At 38.8% G+C, this 21,125-nt stretch overlaps 1 protein-coding gene across 3 annotated transcripts in view; it reads left to right on the forward strand.

The window, feature by feature from the left end:
* Positions 1-3,842: 3,842 nt before the first annotated feature.
* mtnr1al (melatonin receptor type 1A like) overlaps positions 3,843-21,125 on the forward strand; it is a 30,815-nt gene continuing 13,532 nt past the window's right edge. For all 3 annotated transcript variants that reach the window (XR_534708.2, XR_534707.2, XM_008420845.2), the window contains exon 1: positions 3,843-4,610. Coding sequence is in view for 1 of the 3 variants with exons in the window: in XM_008420845.2 (XP_008419067.1) it covers positions 4,313-4,610 (298 nt within the window). In the remaining 2 variants the exon portion in view is untranslated. The remainder of the gene's footprint in view (positions 4,611-21,125) is intronic.

Raw genomic sequence — 21,125 nt, forward strand, 5'->3', positions numbered from 1 at the left:
AATACCGGTGTAATCCTGCACAACAGCAAGACGGAAACTGTTATTTGAGACTCAGAAAACTTTATTTCTATTGGTAAGCTCTACTGTGTGCAACAAACACAGTAGATGTACTGAAAATGTCCTTTAAGATCTGATGATAATATATCACAGGTTTCAAGAAATGATCAACAAACATCAACAGATTAATCAGTTGACCAACCTCATTGTACTATCTGACTTGAGAAGTTGTTGCGACTGACAGCTCAAGTTAAAATCTATCAAACTGTATGTATCTTTATAGATTACTTACCCTGTGCGGCTCACTTTGCAAGTCAACGTGAAGTCACAGGAGAGAGCTGCTAAGCCTAAAGGTGCTAAATTAAGTCAACATATTACAGTGACCATGTAACTTTTCTGAGTCTACAGGCTGATGAGGCGTGTTTCCTGTGACAAGGATAGAATGAGTTTGAAAGTAAAGTAAGGTGCACAATGGAGCTGCCAAGCAGATGGCTCCGAGCCTGATGGGAAAACAAGACAAAGACAAAAGAAGTGGTTACACAAACTGCCGGCTCAGATGATGGAAAACAGACACAAAAACTTAAAACGCATAACTCCACGCACATCTATCAGACTTAGATAAATGTTTTAATGATGCACTTTAGAATTTAGATCAAATGGTGAATTGGACAACTAATTGAAGCACACAATAATCTACAACGCCTTTACTTTCAGTGTCTTATAACAGATCAAAAATAAAAGCATAATGATTAAATCTCTTGGGCTGTAGCTCCTGGTGAGGCGCCTCAAGATAATCCTGTCTGAGGAGACGGGTCAGACTAAGAGGGATTTAAAGCTCTTCCAGCAAGACTACAGGAAAAAGGACAACTAATTCAGAACAGGAAAATCATATGAGGACTTAATAATTAAGACCTCGACTCCTACAAAAACTATGGGATCCCACCTCCAGAGGTACTAGGTACAATGTAACCTAATTGGCAAGATGAAGACGACAGTCTGAACATAATGATTTCTGGCAATGTGCACCAGATGTGTCTTGCTAACAGGAGACTTCAGGGAAGAGCCACAAACTCAATAGTTGGACCATCTAGTACACTGCCATTAGGACATAAAAACTTACATTTCCAGAACAGCTGCTAATCTTTCCAGGAGTGGATGGACCAGCAAATTGAAGCCAATGTCAAAACATGCAAAACTTGGAGCATTTTTAAAAATCTCAAAAGCTCTCAGATGCTGCAGGCTTCAGTCAACAAGTTAAATGTTAAAGTGGATGATAAGTTAATTAGAAAAGGACTGAAGAGTTTTCAGTAGTTGAAGGATGGAGCCTCTTGTCTGTCTAAGCTATATAACTGTATATAACACATAGGTTTACAAAGTGGCTGCACAGTGGCGCAGTTGGTAAAACTGTTGCCTTGCAGCAAGAAGGTTCTGGGTTTGATTCCGGCCCCGGTCTTTCTGCATGGAGTTTGCATGTTCTCCCTGTGCATGCGTGGGTTTTCTCCGGGTACTCCGGTTTCCTCCCACAGTCCAAAAACATGACTGTCAGGTTAATTGGTCTGTCTAAATTGCCCCTAGGTGAGTGTGTGTTTGCATGGTTGTGTGTCTCTGTGTTGCCCTGCGACAGACTGGCGACCTGTCCAGGGTGACTCCGCCTCTCGCCCGGAACGATAGCTGGAGAGGCACCAGCAACCCTCCCCACCCCACTGAGGGACAAGGGTGTTAAGAAAATGGATGGATGGGTTTACAAAGTAGAACCTTATGATTTTCAGAACAACAATCTTTGGAGATCTGAGGTAAAAGTAAGCCACATAATGGACAGCATTATGTTTGGAGAAAGCCAAACACATCTCCCACCCAGGCTTGTTTTGCAGCTGCAGACCTGGCTCCCTTGATGTCATTAAGTCAACCATGAACTCCTCTGCATATCAAAGTATTCTTGAGTCAAATGTGAACTCAAGCCTGAGAAAGTCACTCAGAAAAGAAAATTGTGAGAATTGCTTCTATGAGATGTTGGGTAACAGTTGCACTTTGTTTTCACACATCCTCTGCACAAACTCTTCCAGGTGTGTCAAAACATAATCAGCTTTTTCTGAAAGCAAGTAGCAATACTTACTTACTTACTTACTTACTAATTATTTTCTTGACTAACTGAATAATTTTCACTATAAGAAGACAGACTGTAGGGCTCCATGAACCCCTCTTTTTAAACTTTGGTTATTAATTCATCAGTGGATTCTTTCAAATAACATATGTGCCAAAACTCCCTAAATGTTTCGAAGCCTGAAACGCAAAAGACTGAAGTTAGTTTGTGACAGATCTGACAAGAAACCATCCATCATCCATGCATGTTATTTTGGCACACAAAGATAAACGTTTGGACTTCTACAAATCCCAAACTCCCAATGTTTACAGCAGTAATAGAGTTTGTTGTCACTGGCTCTACTTCAGGGAGCCAAAGCATATTATTGCATTTTCTTTACACTTTTCTTATTTAAATCCACAATCCCAGCTTGGGACCCAAACTATTCAGCACATAAAAATTTCTCTTTACAAATGTTCAGTCTGCTCATTTTTTTTTTCTTTATCCAACACAGGAAGGAGATTTTATTCTGTTATTATGAGGAAACAGCGTCACCTTCAGAAACTAAGCAGCAACAAATGTAAACAAAACCAAAGATGTCAAAGTGTTGCCCAAATGTTCAGCACAATAACTGAACAGGAAAAGTGATGTGAAGATGGGATAATTGAACTAAACAGAGACAGTTTGGGGTTTCTTCAAACACAATTAAAGTGAAGAGTTGCTTTAAATAAAAAAACAACATCAAGTACCTGACTGTCAAGAGACGAATATCTCATCCCAGTGTGCGTGAAGCAATTGGCTGTGAGTTAACAGTATTTGTAATGTATGATATTTTTAATCTCAAAAGGCACTCAAAGACTCTGCTGCTTAAGTCTGGATTTTGATTTTCTCCTCACAAATATGTTAAGAGAAATAAAAGCGTAAAAGTGTGTTTACAACTACAGTTGGGAGAAACAAGATCCTGTGAACTTAAGAATATAAAATTGACAAACATGGAAAATGAAATCCCTCTCTGATGGCCTACACAGGTATCAAAACAAACTGAGATCAAAGGTGAAATCTTGTATCAAAAGAAATACAAATTATTAAAAGATCAATCAAAATTGCTGCCAGAGAAACCTCATTTGCACCGCTTTTTATCCTTACCAAGAAATGAGGGCTTTTTCATTGAATTCATTGTTAATTCAGAGAAACTCTTAGAGCAGAGGAAAGCTGGCGTCATTGAAACAGGAGAGCTGAATGGTTGCTTTAAAAAGAAGTGGTGCTTAAACTTGTTCTTTCTTGATTAGCCGTGGGTCACATCAGGGAAACGGGTTGTCATCATTGCTTTATGTTCTGCTACTTTATGCTAAAAGGTCTGAAGATGCTATTTGATAGATTTTATAACAGACCAATAGTCCATATCACATACAACAATCAATAAATATAATAATAATAATAATAATAATAATAATAATAATAATAATAATAATAATAATAATAATAATAATAATAATAATAATAATAATAATGATAATAATAATAATAATAATGCCCACATGTTTAAAACAAATGTTACCATTTAAACGTAATCTCCTTAAATTGATAATATAATTACATTATTATTATTATGATTTTACCGTGTCCATATTTCTTATAAAATGTATCGTGTGTGTAGTCTATATGCTCAAAGGTGGACAGCGGTTTACCTGGTGAACCTCAGAGAAGCACGTGCACTCTCACGAGAACGAGCACACGCGTGAGAAGAGGGAAGGTGAGAGAGCGCGCGGATCTCGCTCGATGTTTAAAGGCGCGTAAACGTGCTGGGCTCAGACTGAGGCGCTCAGAGAGGAGGCTGGAGGAACCTAAATGATGTTGAAGTCTCCAGACTGATGGAGAGCACATGTGAGGCTGAATGAAGTGGAGATCATGAACAGGAGAGCAGATCGGTGACCGAAAGCAGGAGAATGAGACGGGTCAGCTGAGCCGCTGTTTTCCAGTTTAGATGGAAGGTGTTTGCCAGACTGACTGGGGAAATGTTTGCCGCCACAGAATGTGTTTTCCTAAGCCTTAGAAATCGAGACTCCAGTTGATCTTCCGTGGGTGTCCAGTGGGATAAACCAAAGACAAAAGTAATGTCTTCTGAAATATCCTGTCCTACCTTTGGAGGCTCGGGCGCGTAAAAAACTGAACCACAGCCGAGCGCGCAGCCATGCGCACCCTTTCCGGCTGTGCCTAGTCTGACCTTCGTGCGTTATGCTGAATGGACCCACTTTCCGCCGCTACGACCCGATGCGACTGGTCGATCCAAGGCACCTCCCGCAACTGATGTCCCTGGAGGACCATGAGCCCACCATGGCGGGAGGGACCCTGGAGCCGCGCAATTCCACGGCAGCGGCGGGCGAGGAGGGTGCCCCGGGTCAGCAGCAGCACTCCTTCCCGTGGGTGGCCACCGTGCTGGCCGGCGTCCTCATCACGACCATCGTGGTGGATGTTATCGGGAACCTGCTGGTGATCGTGTCGGTGTTCAGGAACAGAAAACTCAGGAAAGCAGGTACAGACACGGACACAGTTTGACAGTGTGATCAGAATGATGAGAGGTGTGAAAAATCCTCAGTTTGATCACTTTTTCAGCCAATTTGATGCACTTGTGATTCGTATAACATTAGAAATCCCTGTAAAAACATTTGAAATTCAATAATTAAACAAGAATCTTTTTTTTCCTGCAGGACTCATTTCAAAAAGTTTTATTTTCCTAAGAAAAAAAACTTTTTGCGATAAAATGACAAAGAAATGGTATACCTAATTAATGACATTATTTAGTTAAAGTGCCAGGAGTTTGGGATCAAAAGGAAGTTGCTGCTCATTCTCTAACCAGGAAACATGACTGATGAGCCTGGAGATGATCTTTCCTCTCTTTGCCCTTTTTGTTGTCTGCAGCTGATCTGACTCGCCTCGTTGATTTCTGAAGATCTAAACTTGTGAAGCAGACCTTATTTCTCCTGCAAATGAGTTTGTAAACATGATAGTTACCCCATTCTGATTAAAAGTCCCACCGCTGTGCACAGTAAAGCGAAAAATAATTACAACTAATTAAACAAGAATTCAGAAGGATTCCTCTACTAACTCTCATTAATCACCAAACCCGAGAATGATCTGAAGCAGAAAATATCACATTTAAAGCACTTACCAAGGATGCTCACCCTATTAATGTTCATTTGACAGTATCAGAATAATGATAAGCAACATTTATGAGTTTGGCAGCATGCAAATAGTGAGGGAGGCTTGACTTCCATAAACAGGATCGTAAATCCAATTCATGCCTTTTTGTAATCAATAAGAAATAAAGCGCAATAATGGTCATGCTAATTCCAAAGGCAACAGAGGAGAAACGGAGGAGGAGAAGGGCTACATCTCCTCCTGGAAGCTCAAATCAAGAGGCACTTAGTGAGACACTTAACTCAATCAGTGTTAATGGAGATCAACAGGAGGTTGAACATGCAGCGAGGGTCGTGTGCCAGCGAGAGCCGCAGTTCACTTCACACCTCTGCTGCACAAACAGAAAAGTGACCATGAAAGTCTGAACGAAGCAATATTTTAGCGGAAGCTCAACTTTAAGAGAGAGATTTTTAAAAATATGATGTGGTTGCATATAAACACCCCACCCCACCCACCCATTTTCTTGCACCCTTGTCCCTTAATGGGGTCGGGAGGGTTGCTGGTTGCATATAAACATTAATTACTTATTACCTGAGTTTTGACCCAGATCAGGCTTGGTACGGTTTTGTTGTTTTAGAGCAGCTTTAAAGTAGCTGAGCCCAGTTTTTGGGATCAATACAATTTTCTTTTCTATCGTAGAGATCATACTCATGAATGAAACAGAAAATTAAGATATTAGAAAATATTTCACATTTATGCATCAAAATTATGTCCACAAACTTAATCAGATTTTAATTTTTGAAGCATCTTTACTTTAAAAGTGGAGCTTTATTGTTTTCTGTGCATTTATTCAGCAGTTAAAAAACATCAGTACACGAGCAGCCTGTAACTGAACCGAGCTGATGAGGAAAAAGTTATGATCTCTGGCCGATTGATCAGTGAGTCTCCGTTCAAAAGGTTTGCGTTGCTCAGCAGTTGTGCGATCACACTCTTTAGAGAGCAAAAGCAGAGAAGATGGCAGATGCGAAATATCCACCCGAGAACTGGAAAGGTCAGCTCTCCTCCATGAACCAGCTTAAACGCTCCATGAAGAAAAGAGTCTGACAGGAAATTTCACACCTATGAGAAGCTGGTGGGTTCGTCTGAAATTTCTCTGCAGATGCAGAAAAAAATAGATACATTTTGCTCCGTCTTGATCCAAATTCATCGTGTGAACGTGTATTTTTGATCATTACACAAACAGCACTGAGTTATTATTAAAAACGACAAGACAGATTTAATAGTTCGACTATTCAATGAATGTTTTCAGCCACATCAACAGGTGTTTCCATTTGCACTTCCACAGTGTTTTATCAGCCAACAAATGCAAACTATTTTCAATAAATGTGTTTTATTTTAGTGCTAAAATAAATAAATCAGCTAATGTAGAGATAACCGTCCATGACAGCAAAGGGTAGGGGTGAAATCTTGGAGTTTTTTCTATTTTTCTAAACTGTCTCTAAGGCAGTAGATAAAGATAAAAGCCCAGATGTGTCACTGTTCTAATGGTTGTGCTGCTCTGGTTATATGGATTCTGTCTCTGTACACCTTGATTCCCAGGGCAGGAATGTAGCAACCAAAACTAGAAAACCTCATGGACTGCTTCCCTCTTTTTTATATTCATCCTGTGTCTTTGCTTTCTGTCCTCTCCTCTCATTTGTCCTCCACATTTTCCCCTCATTCATCTCCTCAGCTCATCCTTCAATTAAGCTCATTCTTTTCCGTTCTGTCTTTTCTTGCGCTTCCAATTTAATTTATCCCTTTAAGACTCTCCTGTTCAGCCGTCCTCTCAGGTGTCCCATTTTCCTTTTTCAATGACTCTTCATTGCCTCGTTTCTTCTCTCCCAGATGCAGCGGTTGAATTGCTCTCATCATCTTCCTTACCATTCATCTGACACATATTATCAGATCATCGCCAAACTATTGCTATTGTTCACATCGTGTAACTGCCACCTGATCTGTGAAAAACTGTCAGAGTACCTTTAGTCATGATGTGCAATCTCTCCTTCTACTGACATCTTCTGCAGGAGAACTTGACCTGTAATGGTTTACATTCAACGGGTCAGAACTCTCAGCTCAACTCGCTGTTAAATCAGAGAAGAAGGAGGGAGGAGAGCTTTGTGTTTGGCATGGATGGGCTTTGGCTCGCTGCCAGATCCCGCCAAATTAAACTCGTTTGCTGTGCTTGAAACCACGAGCCGCTGCGTTCCAGCTGGAAATCAATCTGAATGAGTCCGACTGTTTTATTGATCCTCTGGCCAGTAGATCAGCGGCGCTCAACCTTTTCAGAGGCAGAGGACAGTCCTGCATGGATAGAGTAATCCATAAAAGACTGGGCCAGTTGATGAACTCAAAATATCACCCAATAGTATCTATGAGCATTTCTAATACGCCTCTTCTGTTGCTGCTGCTGCTGCTGGCCTCACAGGAAGACAAGTAAAGGGATTTTTATCAATTGAAATGTATTACTAGACTGAACCTTGAGGGAAAAAATAAAAGTCTGTGACTCCTCCTGTGGCTGCTTCCAATTTGACATTAAAAAAACAAGACTCACTATTTGTAATATTGGGCAGACTGCATCTATACAGTTCTATTTCAAACGTCAAATATTTTGAATAAACTGTTTTATTCTCCTAAAACCGATTTTATAACACAAAAGACCAAATATCCATCAGATCCTCTTTGCATCTATTAGCCTTTTCATTTTCTTTAGAAAAATTCACAAGGAATCATCTTGGGGGGGAAAAAGAAACTAATTTAAATGGAAAATCTTTACTGGCAACCAATCTTTATGTCTTGGCTTAATTTACTACCTTTTTCTGGTGGAAAGCAATAAAGTGCCAATAACACCATCTGCTTGGTACTATTGGCTTAAACATATTTATTGTTTTTAACTTCTAACTTATAAGGGGAGTTGGATGAATAGGGCTTTCTAATGAATAGTGTCAAAGTTTCACAATCTTTTCCAAAAGGTTTTCAAACACTCCACCTTTGGTTTTTCTTGACGATTCACATCATCATTAGATCACAAGTACAGAATTTGCTCGATGTAAGTATATTTGCATGAGCACTGCTACCTTTGGAAAACAAACATTTGACAGGTGAAAACAACATAAAGGGTAGACAAATTCTGCTGGATTTTCATTTTTTCTTACAAATCTTTCAGATTTGTGTAAAAAAACATTCTTTTTTGTGGAAAAGCACAGGTGGGCGCTTCAATGAGTCCTTTGTCATGCCAACGGAGGGGCATCCTGACTGTGTGTGGGGTTGCTTTTCATCCAAGAGAGTGGGCTTCCTCTCAATCCTAACCAAGAAACCTGCTATGAATGAAGAATGGGAAAAGGACATCCAGTAGTCTGCTGTAGGCGCCGGTGGTCTGCATCCCATCTCAGTTTCAGCTTTCCTCACATTGAGACTGAATGAAACCATCTGTCTGTAGAGTGTCAATGTAAATGAATTTGCTCCTACTCAGATCATTACTGAAACCAATTTGCTGAACAATTTCCAACTTCTTTCTAAACCATTTCCTGATGCACATTTTCTTGCCGTTATCAACAGTCACAGAACAACGCTTCAGGATTGTATTTTTAACCTACTTCCTGACATCAGGCTCATTCTTCATCTTATTTATGTCATTTCTATGGTTGTTCAATAATGGAGATTTATCTTGATTTAAGACTAGCCAGTAAAACTGATGTGGCTCCCAGTGTTACGTAGAGTAAAACTCAGCAGATGGTTGTTTTCTTGGTGCAGAGCTGAATCAGAAACTGGAAAACAGAGGGGCAGTGGGTTTGACATAGAAATACCACCAACTGAGTGGATTTGTTTGAAAAATAAGCTCACGATTCTTCCTTGACCTTCATTTTCTTCTTTACATCCTTGGAGCTCCCTCTGAACATCTCCACAATGCCCTGTAGCTCTCTGCCTGGGAAGATTATTATGTAAATCAGTCAGCTCTCTGCAGAAGGTGGCCCCGAGTTGTTTGGAGGCATCTGCGATGACCAGATTTAAGCATATACGAGCAAACACACCGACCGGCGATGTGATTAGATTTAGAGGCTTTAAAGAAGTGAATCCATCCATCACAGCATCCTTTTAAATATTTATTTATTTTTAAGTGAACAACAGCAGATGGATGAGAAAGTTTTATGACAAAAGAAGAAAAAACCAGGACTGGTACAGCAAAAACACTCCCTAAAACGGCAGAACTCTTAATGAATGAGTAATAAAAATTAAAACCTAAATAGGATTTGCTTTGCCACAGCTGAATGAAGCCTGCATCTCTTCTATTAAAGTGTTGAAAATAAAGCTTGAGTAGGAATTGCTATGCTTTATCCATAATGATCCCTTCTTATAATTAATATTATTTCTTCATATAAAACAGTCACCTCCAGATTAGAAACATCAGTAGTGTAACTATTTGCAACAACTCTGAATTAAATGTATTTTTTAAATGATGAACTTTAGCGGACACAATGCGGTGACATTTAACATTTTTCTCAGGATTTTTGTCCTCTATAACATAAATATCAGTCAACAGGAATAAAAAAATGAATTCATATCTAACATGTTTGGAGGTGTGTCTGAAATGATGATGAAAACACTTCCTATTTTCCCTATGGAAAATGACATTGTGAGATGTAAAAACATACTTTGCAAGCAAAGTATACTTGGGCGACTGTGACTTGTTTTACTCTTTTGACTTTTCGTCAAACTTGTCCTATATGATCTTTATTTACTTCCATTTCTGCTGCTCTATTGTCATGTTAGAGCTCAGAATATCATTATATCCTGCTTTAATTTTACCACAACTGACCTGTCTTCATGGTGCTGTTTAACACACGCGTGAGGCACCCAGATAACCTCTTCAGAGGCTGGAGTCCATATTATAGTTTCTTCTCACATTTTATTCAGAAGTTAATGACCTCCTCCGCATTTAATCAAACTCCCCTTAGGGTAATTCACCCTAAGGGGATATATATCGAACCAGGGAGGGATCTAAAACAGGTAGGATGCTAACTCCTAATTAGGTGCACATTTTATTTTATTCTCAGATTAATTTCCCCCCATAAGTTTGTGGCTGTAACATAAATGTGGAAAAGTTCAAGACAGATATTAAGGGCCTCTGTCAACAGAAACATGTTGTCGATCTTTACATAAAAAAACCCAACTGATTTTCTATTTCAAATGTACAATTAATATGAAGCAGAACAATGAAAGAAAAAGTTTTTTTATTATTATTAAAATGAGCAACATTGACAATATTGTTCACAAGTGAAAGCAACATCCCTGGAAAGTTCCTCTGGGTATCCACTGGATATGTGATACCTGCTTCTTATTAGCCTTTAAATTAGCGGTTTTATCTCCCTTTAACAGCTGCACAACTTTTGATAAATATTTCAGTTTAATGTAAAGACCATTTCTGGTACAACTTTGACAATAAAGAAAAGGAGGCAATTTGTCACACAGTTGGTTTGGATAGCTTTTTCTGAGCGAAACAAAGACAGAAGCAATCTGTAAAGGGCGCATAGTTTTTCACAGCGGTAAAACTATATTTTTGTCTAAAATCATCCGGACACATGCACTGTTTCATTCATGAGAGAATGAAGGATTCATCGTTATGTCCTTTTCAAACTTGCAGACATAGCTGCAGGCCTCTTTGTTAAACCACAGATTTTCTGTCAGATCAGCTTTTAAGAGGGACAACCAGTAATTATCTTGGCATTGCTTATAAACATAACAGGCAATAATTCAGACTAATATCCATAGTTCTGAATTATTATAGGTTATTATATTATCTTCCTGCCTCAGAATCTCACACATAAAAGTTTCAGTGTTTGTTTTGCTCTTTTTCTCAATCAGATTTAACCCTTTTGAGGTGCAGCTACAGTAAAATCTATGGATTTGAGATGAATATCTTTTCTTCTGTTCTTTGCAAACACTCGATACCTAGCGGTGAAGATGTAGGAAAGGTTTCTTTTGGATGACTTTTACATAAAGGTCATTGAAATGCAGGCATGACTGCACACTAGAAGAGAGCGCCGGCTCTCCAGAGTCTCTTGGATTTGATTCTTTCTCTTTGGACAGTTTTCTGAAGCTATCCTAGACCTTGAACCCAACTTACAAACTGAGAATAAGAGATATAAAACAATCTTGCCATATATGTATTGATTCTTCCACCTCTGCGAACATGAATAGGAATTTTCCAGCATAACTTTTGGGTTTTCTCTAAAAATCAGGCTTTCATTGTGTTTGAGTCTGTGTAGCAAAGTATCATCATTTTAAGCTGTTTGATGAATTTCTTTTTGGGGAAAGAAAGTATATTTTCAAGCATTTTGATACATAAATAATACCTGTAGATACTTTAAGTGCTGGCATATTTCTTTTTTCTCATTATAGCTTCAGCTTCTCTTAGCTGCAGTTATTTGGAGTGATGACAGTAAGACTCTGTGACCCATGGAGAGCAGAAGAGAGATGCTGTGATAACAGCAGCAACAGCTGGCAGAGAGCCTAACAAGCCGGCAGTCGTGCTCTCTGGTGCGAAGGCTCGTCCCGTGCAGCCTCTCTCTCCTCCCTGACATCACGTCTAATGGTGCTGACCTGAGCTCAGCCCTCATCCTGCCGCCGTCGCTGTAGCTCCAGGAGTCAGACCCTCCTGTTTGCTGCCGAGCCTCCGTGATTTATTTTGTCTAATTTCCTTTAAGCGCACAACGCTTCATCATTCGCTGTAACCCTGTTTATGCTCTCAGTGTAGGTGAGGATGCATCACCTGCTGGAGGCCTTTGAGACAGAGCTGTGCTGCTCATCTTTAACTCTCAGAGCCACCAATGCATATCTGCAGTTTGTTTGTCATGGGGTAAAAATTAGTCTGTGCCCTGAAGCCACCCAGTCCAGATTTGTTCGATTGTAGGCTGAACAGACTGTATGAGTCTGGAATGGAAAAGTATTAGATTCTCAATCATTGGAAAACAAGGATGAAGTCCCAATAACTTTGGGTCTAGTCAAAGAGTTTTTGTGTTTTCAGAATGTTTGAATAGAGACTGTTTTTAAAAACTATAAATAAATAGAGCTGTTTGTATTTTTTTTTATTTAAAGTGTTTTCACATTTGAGAGTTTGGTAGACTTGGTTCGATTGGGGAACAAAGTTGCAATATTTGTCACATTTTCAGCTTCTGCAGTTTGTATTCACACTGCACTGTCAAATGAACCAAAGTTCTTCACCCCCTCATCTGTTGTGGTGCTGCACCAAGAACCACTTAAGGAAAAGACACTGAAGGAGACATGAACTTCCATCTTGATGAAAAAAATGTTTAACAATGAAGAGGCATCAGATTTTAGTGGTGGTAGAATTTTTTTGTTGTTGGTAAAAGACCATAACCTTTTTCTCCCTCTTTTTTTCTTTTTGCAGTATTTAACCCTGCTGTTGGAGCGGTCTTTGGTTCACTTTGCATTAACGCGTGCATTCAAACTGCACCAGAGTTCACTTAAACCGCACCAAGACCTAGGTTTTTAGATGGAGCAGAGTTTGCTTGTTTGGTCAGCATCAGAGTTTGATTCACACACATTCACACCTCCCCAAATGAACGACTTACTAGACAAACAAACTACAGAATAAACAGTGCCGGTGTGAAGGCACCCTTAAGAAACAAGGCTGCACAATAGTTGGAAGTTGGTCAATACTGATATTCTTGTGGAATATTACCATGATGATATAGGTTGTGAAGAAGCCACGTTTTCCTCAGTTTTCTCATTCTTTTCCATCACCATCATGTCTCCTCCTCTCTGAGTCTTAGCATCTTGATCACTATTAATTTTGCAGTTATCAAACACCAAACCAGCAACTTGAACTTCATCGCTGGTATTGGGAATCCATCTAGCCCAACGTATTATGGCTACATTTATTACTATATGCAGAGGATATATGCATGTCTTTTGAAAACCTACTAAATATTAGAGTTCAGAATTCTAAACTTGACAGAATCAATTTTGCAACTTGACATTGGTTTTTTGATGATCTTCGGGTTGACCGTGATGATCAACCCCATTTAATTGCCTCTAGTTGAAACTATGTAATAAGGTTCACCAGGTTTACTATCTTTCAGAATAATTAATTTTAGTTTTACACAGCTGCCAGAGGGCACAGGTCTAGTCCAAGTCATTATTTCATTTTGTCAGAATGAAGCTTCAGCCACTCCCTCATAACTTTGATATGAACTTACTACACTATATCCTGTGTGAATTGTGCATTTGCATTTCTGAGTTCTGACTTGTGCCTTCCTTGAAATTAAGATATCAGTACAAAAACATTTAGATAACCAAGTATTAGCATTTATAAATCATATCCCAATGCATTAAACTTGTATTTTAATCTTCCACCCTTATTAGATTGTGGTTTTTGCGCCTTTTATATTGAGATTAATTTTGGGGTTCAACATATTTTGCTTATTTGCAGGACCCTTTGTGGTTTCCTTCTCTCGTCTTTTAGCATCCAACACCCATGAGAAGGAAATTGATTATTCTATTCTATGATTCATTACATCTGAATCTATCAGAGTGATTAAAACATGAAATACATAAGTGGAAAAGAAACAAAGAATCTTCACCTTCCTCATCGCATCACCATAAACCACATGCTGTCGTCCCAGTTTGAATATTATGACAGATATGGAACATTATTCTACGAGCTCATGGCATCTTATTTTTTCCTAAATTGATACATGAACAATTTCTCAAATTACTTTGGCATTATTTTCATTCAAATATATCAAAAATAAATACATTTCACACCACTCATTGTCTTCTGCTTACTTGAGGTTGAGATGTAGAGACCAGGGGGGTCAAAAGGTCAACCTACATATTGTTCTCTCCATTAACAACCGGGATGTTCTGGGTTTGTTATTCAGGAAGATCATGTTGCTTCTATAAATGTATGTAAACAGGATGCATGGCAATCAGATGACCAAAACCACTGCTCAGAAAGAAAACATCACATTAAATCTGCAGTGGGTAACTTCAGTAAAAATGTTTTTTTTTTTTACATATTTGTTAAATCTGTCACTATGCAGTAACAGTAAGACATAAGACAGATAATCTAAATTATAACCGAGAAGATGTAACACAGTATATTGCCTGGTATGCAGCAGTGCGTTGAGGGCGTTGGATGGTTGAGTTTTGGCTTCTGAAGCTCAGCCAGAGCCCATTTACCACTGCGTCAAGACGCAGCCGTCCAGTTTTGAAATCTATAATAAAAGCTTGATAGTTAAAAAAACAAAGATCATCAACAACATGGCACTATATCCATTACAGTCGAGTTTAATTGCACACTACACACTATAATCAAGCTTAATAACCACAAAACATTGGCAAATATATTACAATGCCAATTGTGATATATTTTTTCAGTTTTTAGAGAAGATGTAGCTTTTCAGACATAATTACGGGGTTAAACTGACATGCATCTACAAGCCTGACTTGACAGGAAGCAGCAACAAAGAGATGTTAAATATTATCATGACAAACTAAACACATTTTTGCTGTTTTTAACTCAATGGAAAATGGATTCTGCTTTTATAAACCACCCTTCATTCAAACAGAAATTGTAGCATAAGCCACTTTATCATAACAACTGATGACACCAAGTACTGAGGGCAAAAAGTTAGACTTCATGTAAACACGTAAAATTACATTTTTAGGACTAGATAAGGATTTGATTAAAACCTTGAAATTCTTCTTTGTGAGCAAAGCCATGAAAATATGATTAAAGTCTTAAAAATAGGTGACGGGGATCATTTAATTAATGGATGTGTGACGTAAGAAAACCAAAGAGAAATAGTTGAAAAAAATATCAGTTAAAATATGCAAAAAGCTGGGCATTAATTATGTAAACGAGGCCTTTGATTGCTTATTCTTGTTTAATGTTTGATTTTGCAAACAAAATTATATCCGTTTTAAAATGTCTATGTAGTGTTCACTTTGAGCTGTTTAAGTGTGAAAAATAAGAAGGAAAAACATGTTTCATTAGCTTTTCTGGACTTTCATCAGTGTTCCTAAGACTCAGTTATGTTCTACTAAAATGATCTAATGACTCAAGCCATGCGCGGATCAAAGGCTGCGAGGTTTCTCTAGCTACTTGCTTGCTGCAGCACAGCTGGTCTGCTGATGCAACGCGTCCGTTTGGTTAGCATCAGTTTCTGTGATCTGAAGTCCTCCTGTGACAGGCGGCAACATGAATTCAAAGCAGGAGTGAAAATGTCTCAACTCTAATTTTCACCAAAAGAAGATGTTTAAATTTGTATTCTGCATTGTTTTTTTTATGAAACGAGTCCCTATTTTTAGCCTTCATTTTAAGATTTTCTATGTTTATTACCATACGTTTACTGATTTAGAAACAGAATTGAGATGAGAGTGACTTGTAAGAATGTTAATGCTCTTCGACCCTTTTCACATTTTGTTATGCAACAACTACAGGTTTGATTATATGATTTTATCCTGACCCAGAGTAATACAAACTGGTGATGTGAAAGAAAAATTATAGATTTATTCATTAAAAAATAAATATGTGTGACTTACCAAAAAAATCCCCATTAGATTTATATCTGGGCCAATCATGCAGTTGAACATGCTTTGATATAAATCATTTTATAAGAGCATTTTTCAGAGCATCTGAAATGGTTATGCTGACCTGTGTTTATCTCCATCCATCTTCCCATTAACTCTATAATCTTTCAGACCAAAAGCTTGTTTAGCATGCCACTGGAGTTTCTGCTAAACTCTGGGATTTTATCAAAAATCTCATTGCTTGAACTACACTCTGTCCATTCACTGCAGAGAAAAGTCTTGAATTTAACAAGTAGATAATTGCTTTATTATCTGTGCTGATGCATTCATCTCAATGAAACAGGGAGGGGGGAAAATAAGAGGGAGAAAATAGTGACGGACACTATGTTGCAAAAAGCAGCGATAAGGCTCATAATGGAGCTCTGGTTCCACACAAAGCAGCTGCTGTGCATTTCCTCCAGTGGGGGGCGCTACATAGTAACTTCGCCACCATTGCAGAGCTTGTTTATCATGGGCAGCAGATGAGTGTGAGTGCATCTGCGTGGACAATGAAGGAAAGACCTTTTGAAAATGTCCTCATATTTTTATACTAAAGTTCAAGCTTGTTTTGTTTTGTCTTTGCATTTTACTGGCAGCTCCGGTGCCCCTAAATAAAACATTTAGGAGCATCAGTGTAAAATTAGTTTACATTAAAAAAAACTAAAGTAAATGTAATCAGCATAAATAACGTTTTGATTTCTTTTTGCATAATTACTTATTATTATAAAACATGAAGAGTTGTGCATGTTTTTATAACTGTAGCTGACAGAGCATTACTGGACCTGGTTTATGCATTGTAACTTTAATTCTGTCTCCGTCATAAAACTAGTTTTCCCATAAATGTCAGCCATGAGGAAATTGAAACATAAATTGCAGTGTTTTAGTGTCAGGATGATGATAATGCTGAGCTGATCTATTCTCCACTGACTTAGGTGGCTTTATTTTAAAGTGATTGAGCATTTCATGCCCATATTTTATTCACCCCGTTTTAATTTAGATGACCTGCTGAGTCCACATCTCAGTAGCTGCTGGGTCTTGGCTCTGTCGTGTCATGGGAGGAGCTGTTTGCTCATTTTGCTTTGAGTTTAGAGAAACTTAAAGTGAGTGAAACGGTGAGAACCTGAGACAGAAGGACACCCAGCCCTGTTAAGGGAGCCAATACTTTCCTTGGAAATCTTCCAGGCACATTCTAGCCTGATCATATTGTATTCTAAGATAATATAAACTTACAAAACTGAAATGAGAAACTGAAAATAAAACAAACATGTGGGCACTGTGTCTTCTGTAGCCTCATGGTCTGGATAGCTTTAGCTACTTTAAGATGAAGTTGTAACAGTAACAGCAGCAGCTAAGTGTTAAAGCTAGGCAGAGATCAGAGTGTGAAAACCTCATTGGGGTTGCTTTAAATTCACGTTTCGCTCAAGAAGAGGACAAAAAGTTGCATCAAAACTAGGGTGACCAAACGTCCTCTTTTCCCTGGACACGTCCACTTTTCATGTCCTGTCGGGAGCATCCGGGGGGATTTCATTGATTTATGAAAATGTCCAGGTTTGCATCGTTTTTCAGGGGACCAATGGGCATACTTAAATTGATTGGAGCGCTGCACAAAATGCGACAGCTTTTCTTTCACATGACGTCCTCCCTAAGCTGCTGCCTCGTGGTTAGTTCTTATCCGCTAGATGGAACAGACAACAGACAGCGAATCTTGCAGCAGTTCTTTACAAAGTGGCAAAGTGCGCAGCGGAGTGGAGCGCAGCTGCATGCAGCATGACGAACCGGAAAATAAACTTCATTCATACCATCACCAGTCACAATGTTGGCGGAGTTCATAAAGCACATAACTGGTGTGTGTTTCTGTGTCTGACAAAGATGATGTAGGATCCCACAGGACACAAATATTAAAAAAGCTTCTGCAAAGTTACAGTTCATCTATTAAACTGACTCAGAATGATGAGGACCAAATCTTAAGACTAGAGGAGGCTAGAAACATTTTTTCAAGTGTCTGTGAGATTGCTACCTGTTTATTTTATTCAAAATATTTGCATAATTTTTGACTCATCAATTTATAGAGCCATTATTTTTACAGGTTAACTTTCTAAGCTATAGAAAAGTAATTATTAGGGATGCACAGGCAAAAAAATTTGAGTCATTGTTGGTATTAGATATTTATACTGCTGTTATGGCAGTATTTACCATATTTACCCATGGCATATGTCTTGAATACGTTTTCCTCCACTTTCGTCACCGTATAAAAGCGATCACACCCCACACTGCTTCTCTGCTTCAGTTAAACAGGCTGTGCTGCATCATTGTCATGTGACTGAATAAATATCACAGGGCCAAAACCCTCCTGAAACACATATTTTCCATTGATAGTTGGTGTTATCACACTGTGTTCAACAAAGGGCCTTCACTGTTTTGTAGCGAAATGTGAAATGTTCAGTGGGTTCTCACTGTATTGTAAAAGTATTGCTTTTCTTTCTACCTTCAAGTGATGCACTGGTTTCTGTTCTGATCTTTCACATAATGTAGCAGTTTAATAAAACACATTCAAGTTTGCAGTTCTTTAAAATAAGGATGGGATAACAGCACAGTGTCCCTTCAATATACCACATAAGCTACAGTTTCAGAGAGAAAAATAGAAAATAAGTTTAAAAAAGCGCAATCCTGGCAGAGCTTTTTCTTAAGTTTGCCTCGGATGACTTTTCAGACGCTACTGACTTCAGTTTTCTAACCCCAAACTGTGGGCTCCATGCGGTAATCCACATCCAAAGACACAAGCTGACAAACAAGCGGCTATTTTTACCTCCAAACTGCTACCTGAAGTGTGTCTGAAGGTGACAGCCATGTTTGCTGCTCCACTTCAACAGGGATCCAGCAGCACCAGAAGCAGCCGTCAGAGCTGCCGACACGATCAAAGACCCCGGCGGTGCCACATTCTCACTACCGGGAGAATGAACTGAAACACTCGCTGTGTAGAGAGACTCACATTTCAAAGCAGCCTCTCTCCGGTAACTAGAAGCGCCCCGCATGCTGGCATCTCCCCGTTTCAGTGAGACAAACATATGGACTTGGGAACACTAAAGGAAAAACGTTCGCAGCACTTCTCCCTCCACAGAGCAGATGATCAGATTAGATATTTGTCTAACTCTATGCATAAATTTGAATTTCAATGTGTAAAAAACAATAACTTTGAAACTACTGTAACTTCTCAGTGCCTTCGAAAGACAAAGATCACCCTGCTCAGATAGAGATCTTTCTCAATGAAGTCTCCATTTGTCTTAATGAGCAGCATGATTAACAACAGGCTCCGTTTCATTTATCATTACATAGTTGAGGTGTTTCTAACTGCAGATTGTGTAATTGAGGAGATTAATCTCTGCGTTTAGGTTCAGGAAAGTGTAGTACAGTGCAGACGTCTTAACCCATTTCACTTTCACGTTTGGCTTTTAAAAGACAGACTCTTCCGTAATCTCTTAAAGTGGCTTTGATCAATAGTTCTCAAGGCTGGTGTGGTTTCTTACGACTTTGGCTGCTTCGGAGAAAAGATAACTTTTGTTTCAAAGGCCCTTTTATTCTGCATAGTTGCAGTTTGATAGATGCATACTTGATGAAATATTAGATTTTTGAAAAGACAGACAGACAGAGATGATACTGTCGTAGAAAAAACCTAATCCATTAATTGTCTTAATGTTCCTAAAGGCTAACAGCAAAGTGATGGCATTTCCATTAAATGCATCTTGTCTCAAGTATTTACAGCAAGAACATCTCTAATGAATCCCAACTACTCAGGGATTTGAACCGTTAACGATGTCACCATTTTATTTCTGTCCTATTAACATTTGCGTTTCGTAAACACCAGAGGATGGGATCTTTTCTGCCAAGGGCAACCGTGGTAATAAAGACAGAACCGCCAACTAATACAAATTGACTGGCGGTTAACAAGTCCCCTGTCTCTGTTCTGTTTGCCACAGCTCTTTGCTCGAAACTTGTGATTTGCAGCAGACAAAGAGTATCATCCGGAATATTAACAGCGAGGACTCCTCATAATGAAGATGGAGTCATGGGGTGATAAACACTGAATTTAGGTTTAACAAGGTCTTATTAAGGCCGCCAAGGTTAATGGCCACACTCCCTCCGTGTGCTCTGATAAAAGCTTCCACCTCAACATATTTATTACAGAAAAAGCTGAGAGGTGAGACGCTCCTTATACACACCGAGGCGTTTCAGCTCAGCAACAGCTTATCTTCACTATTTAGTCACAGCGCGTAATTAGACGTAGTCAGTTCGGTCACGTTTAGAGGTTTACTTGGGATCTAAAATCCAAAGTTTTACAGGAACAGTTAGGACCAGAAAATGCAACTTAGAGGAAGAACATTTTTGAATTATGCCATTTTATTAAGAAACATCTCAAAAACTGTAAAAACATGAGAGTATGTAGAGAGCATGTAAGAATATCTTAGAAATCAGGTAGCTGCACTTGGAAATTGGTGCTAAAAAGCTGTAGATTTCCACAAGGACTGAGAAGACAAAGTTCCCTAGTTATTCATTATAGACTGGCCACAACTTTACAACTAGATGTATACAAGTACATCTAAAAAATCGGATATTGTGTAAAAGTACAATATTTTTTGCCAGTCATCTCAGAAACTGAAACTCATATTATATTCACATGGATTGATATATTTCAAGTTTTTGTTTGTTGTAATTTTGTGTGTCGGAAAATTAGAATACTGTGATAAAAAAGGTCATTATTGGAAACTTGTGGCGTTACCTCCTAATCAGCTAATTGACTCAAAACCCCTGCAAAGGTTTCCTGAGCTCTTAAACAGTCTCTCACTCTGGGTCAGTAGGTCACACTATCAAGGGTAAGACAGGTGACCCTTCCCAAGGAGAGTCAATCACGAAAGGTCATAGCTGAAGAAGCTGATTGCTCACAGAGTTCTTTATCCAAACACATTAACAGAAAATTGAATGGAAAGTGCCCCAGCAACAGGGAGAACAGCAGCCTTCAGTGAATCGTCAATTAAAATCCATTCCATGAATAGTTGACACAGGCTACAAATGTTGTATTCTCCATGTCAGTGTACTCCCGAACCGGAGACAATGTCAAAGGGCTTTTACCTGGGCTACGGATAATGGGAACTACACTGCTACACAATGATCCAGAGTACTGTTTTCAGAATAAATTCTGCATTTCATTTAAAAATCATGGTCCTAATGTATGGAAGGAGAATAAAGAGGCACATAATCCAAGACCAGTTAAGTTTCGATG

The sequence above is a fragment of the Poecilia reticulata genome, linkage group LG10 (genome assembly GCF_000633615.1).
Source record: "Poecilia reticulata strain Guanapo linkage group LG10, Guppy_female_1.0+MT, whole genome shotgun sequence".
NCBI classification, from domain to species: domain Eukaryota; kingdom Metazoa; phylum Chordata; class Actinopteri; order Cyprinodontiformes; family Poeciliidae; genus Poecilia; species Poecilia reticulata.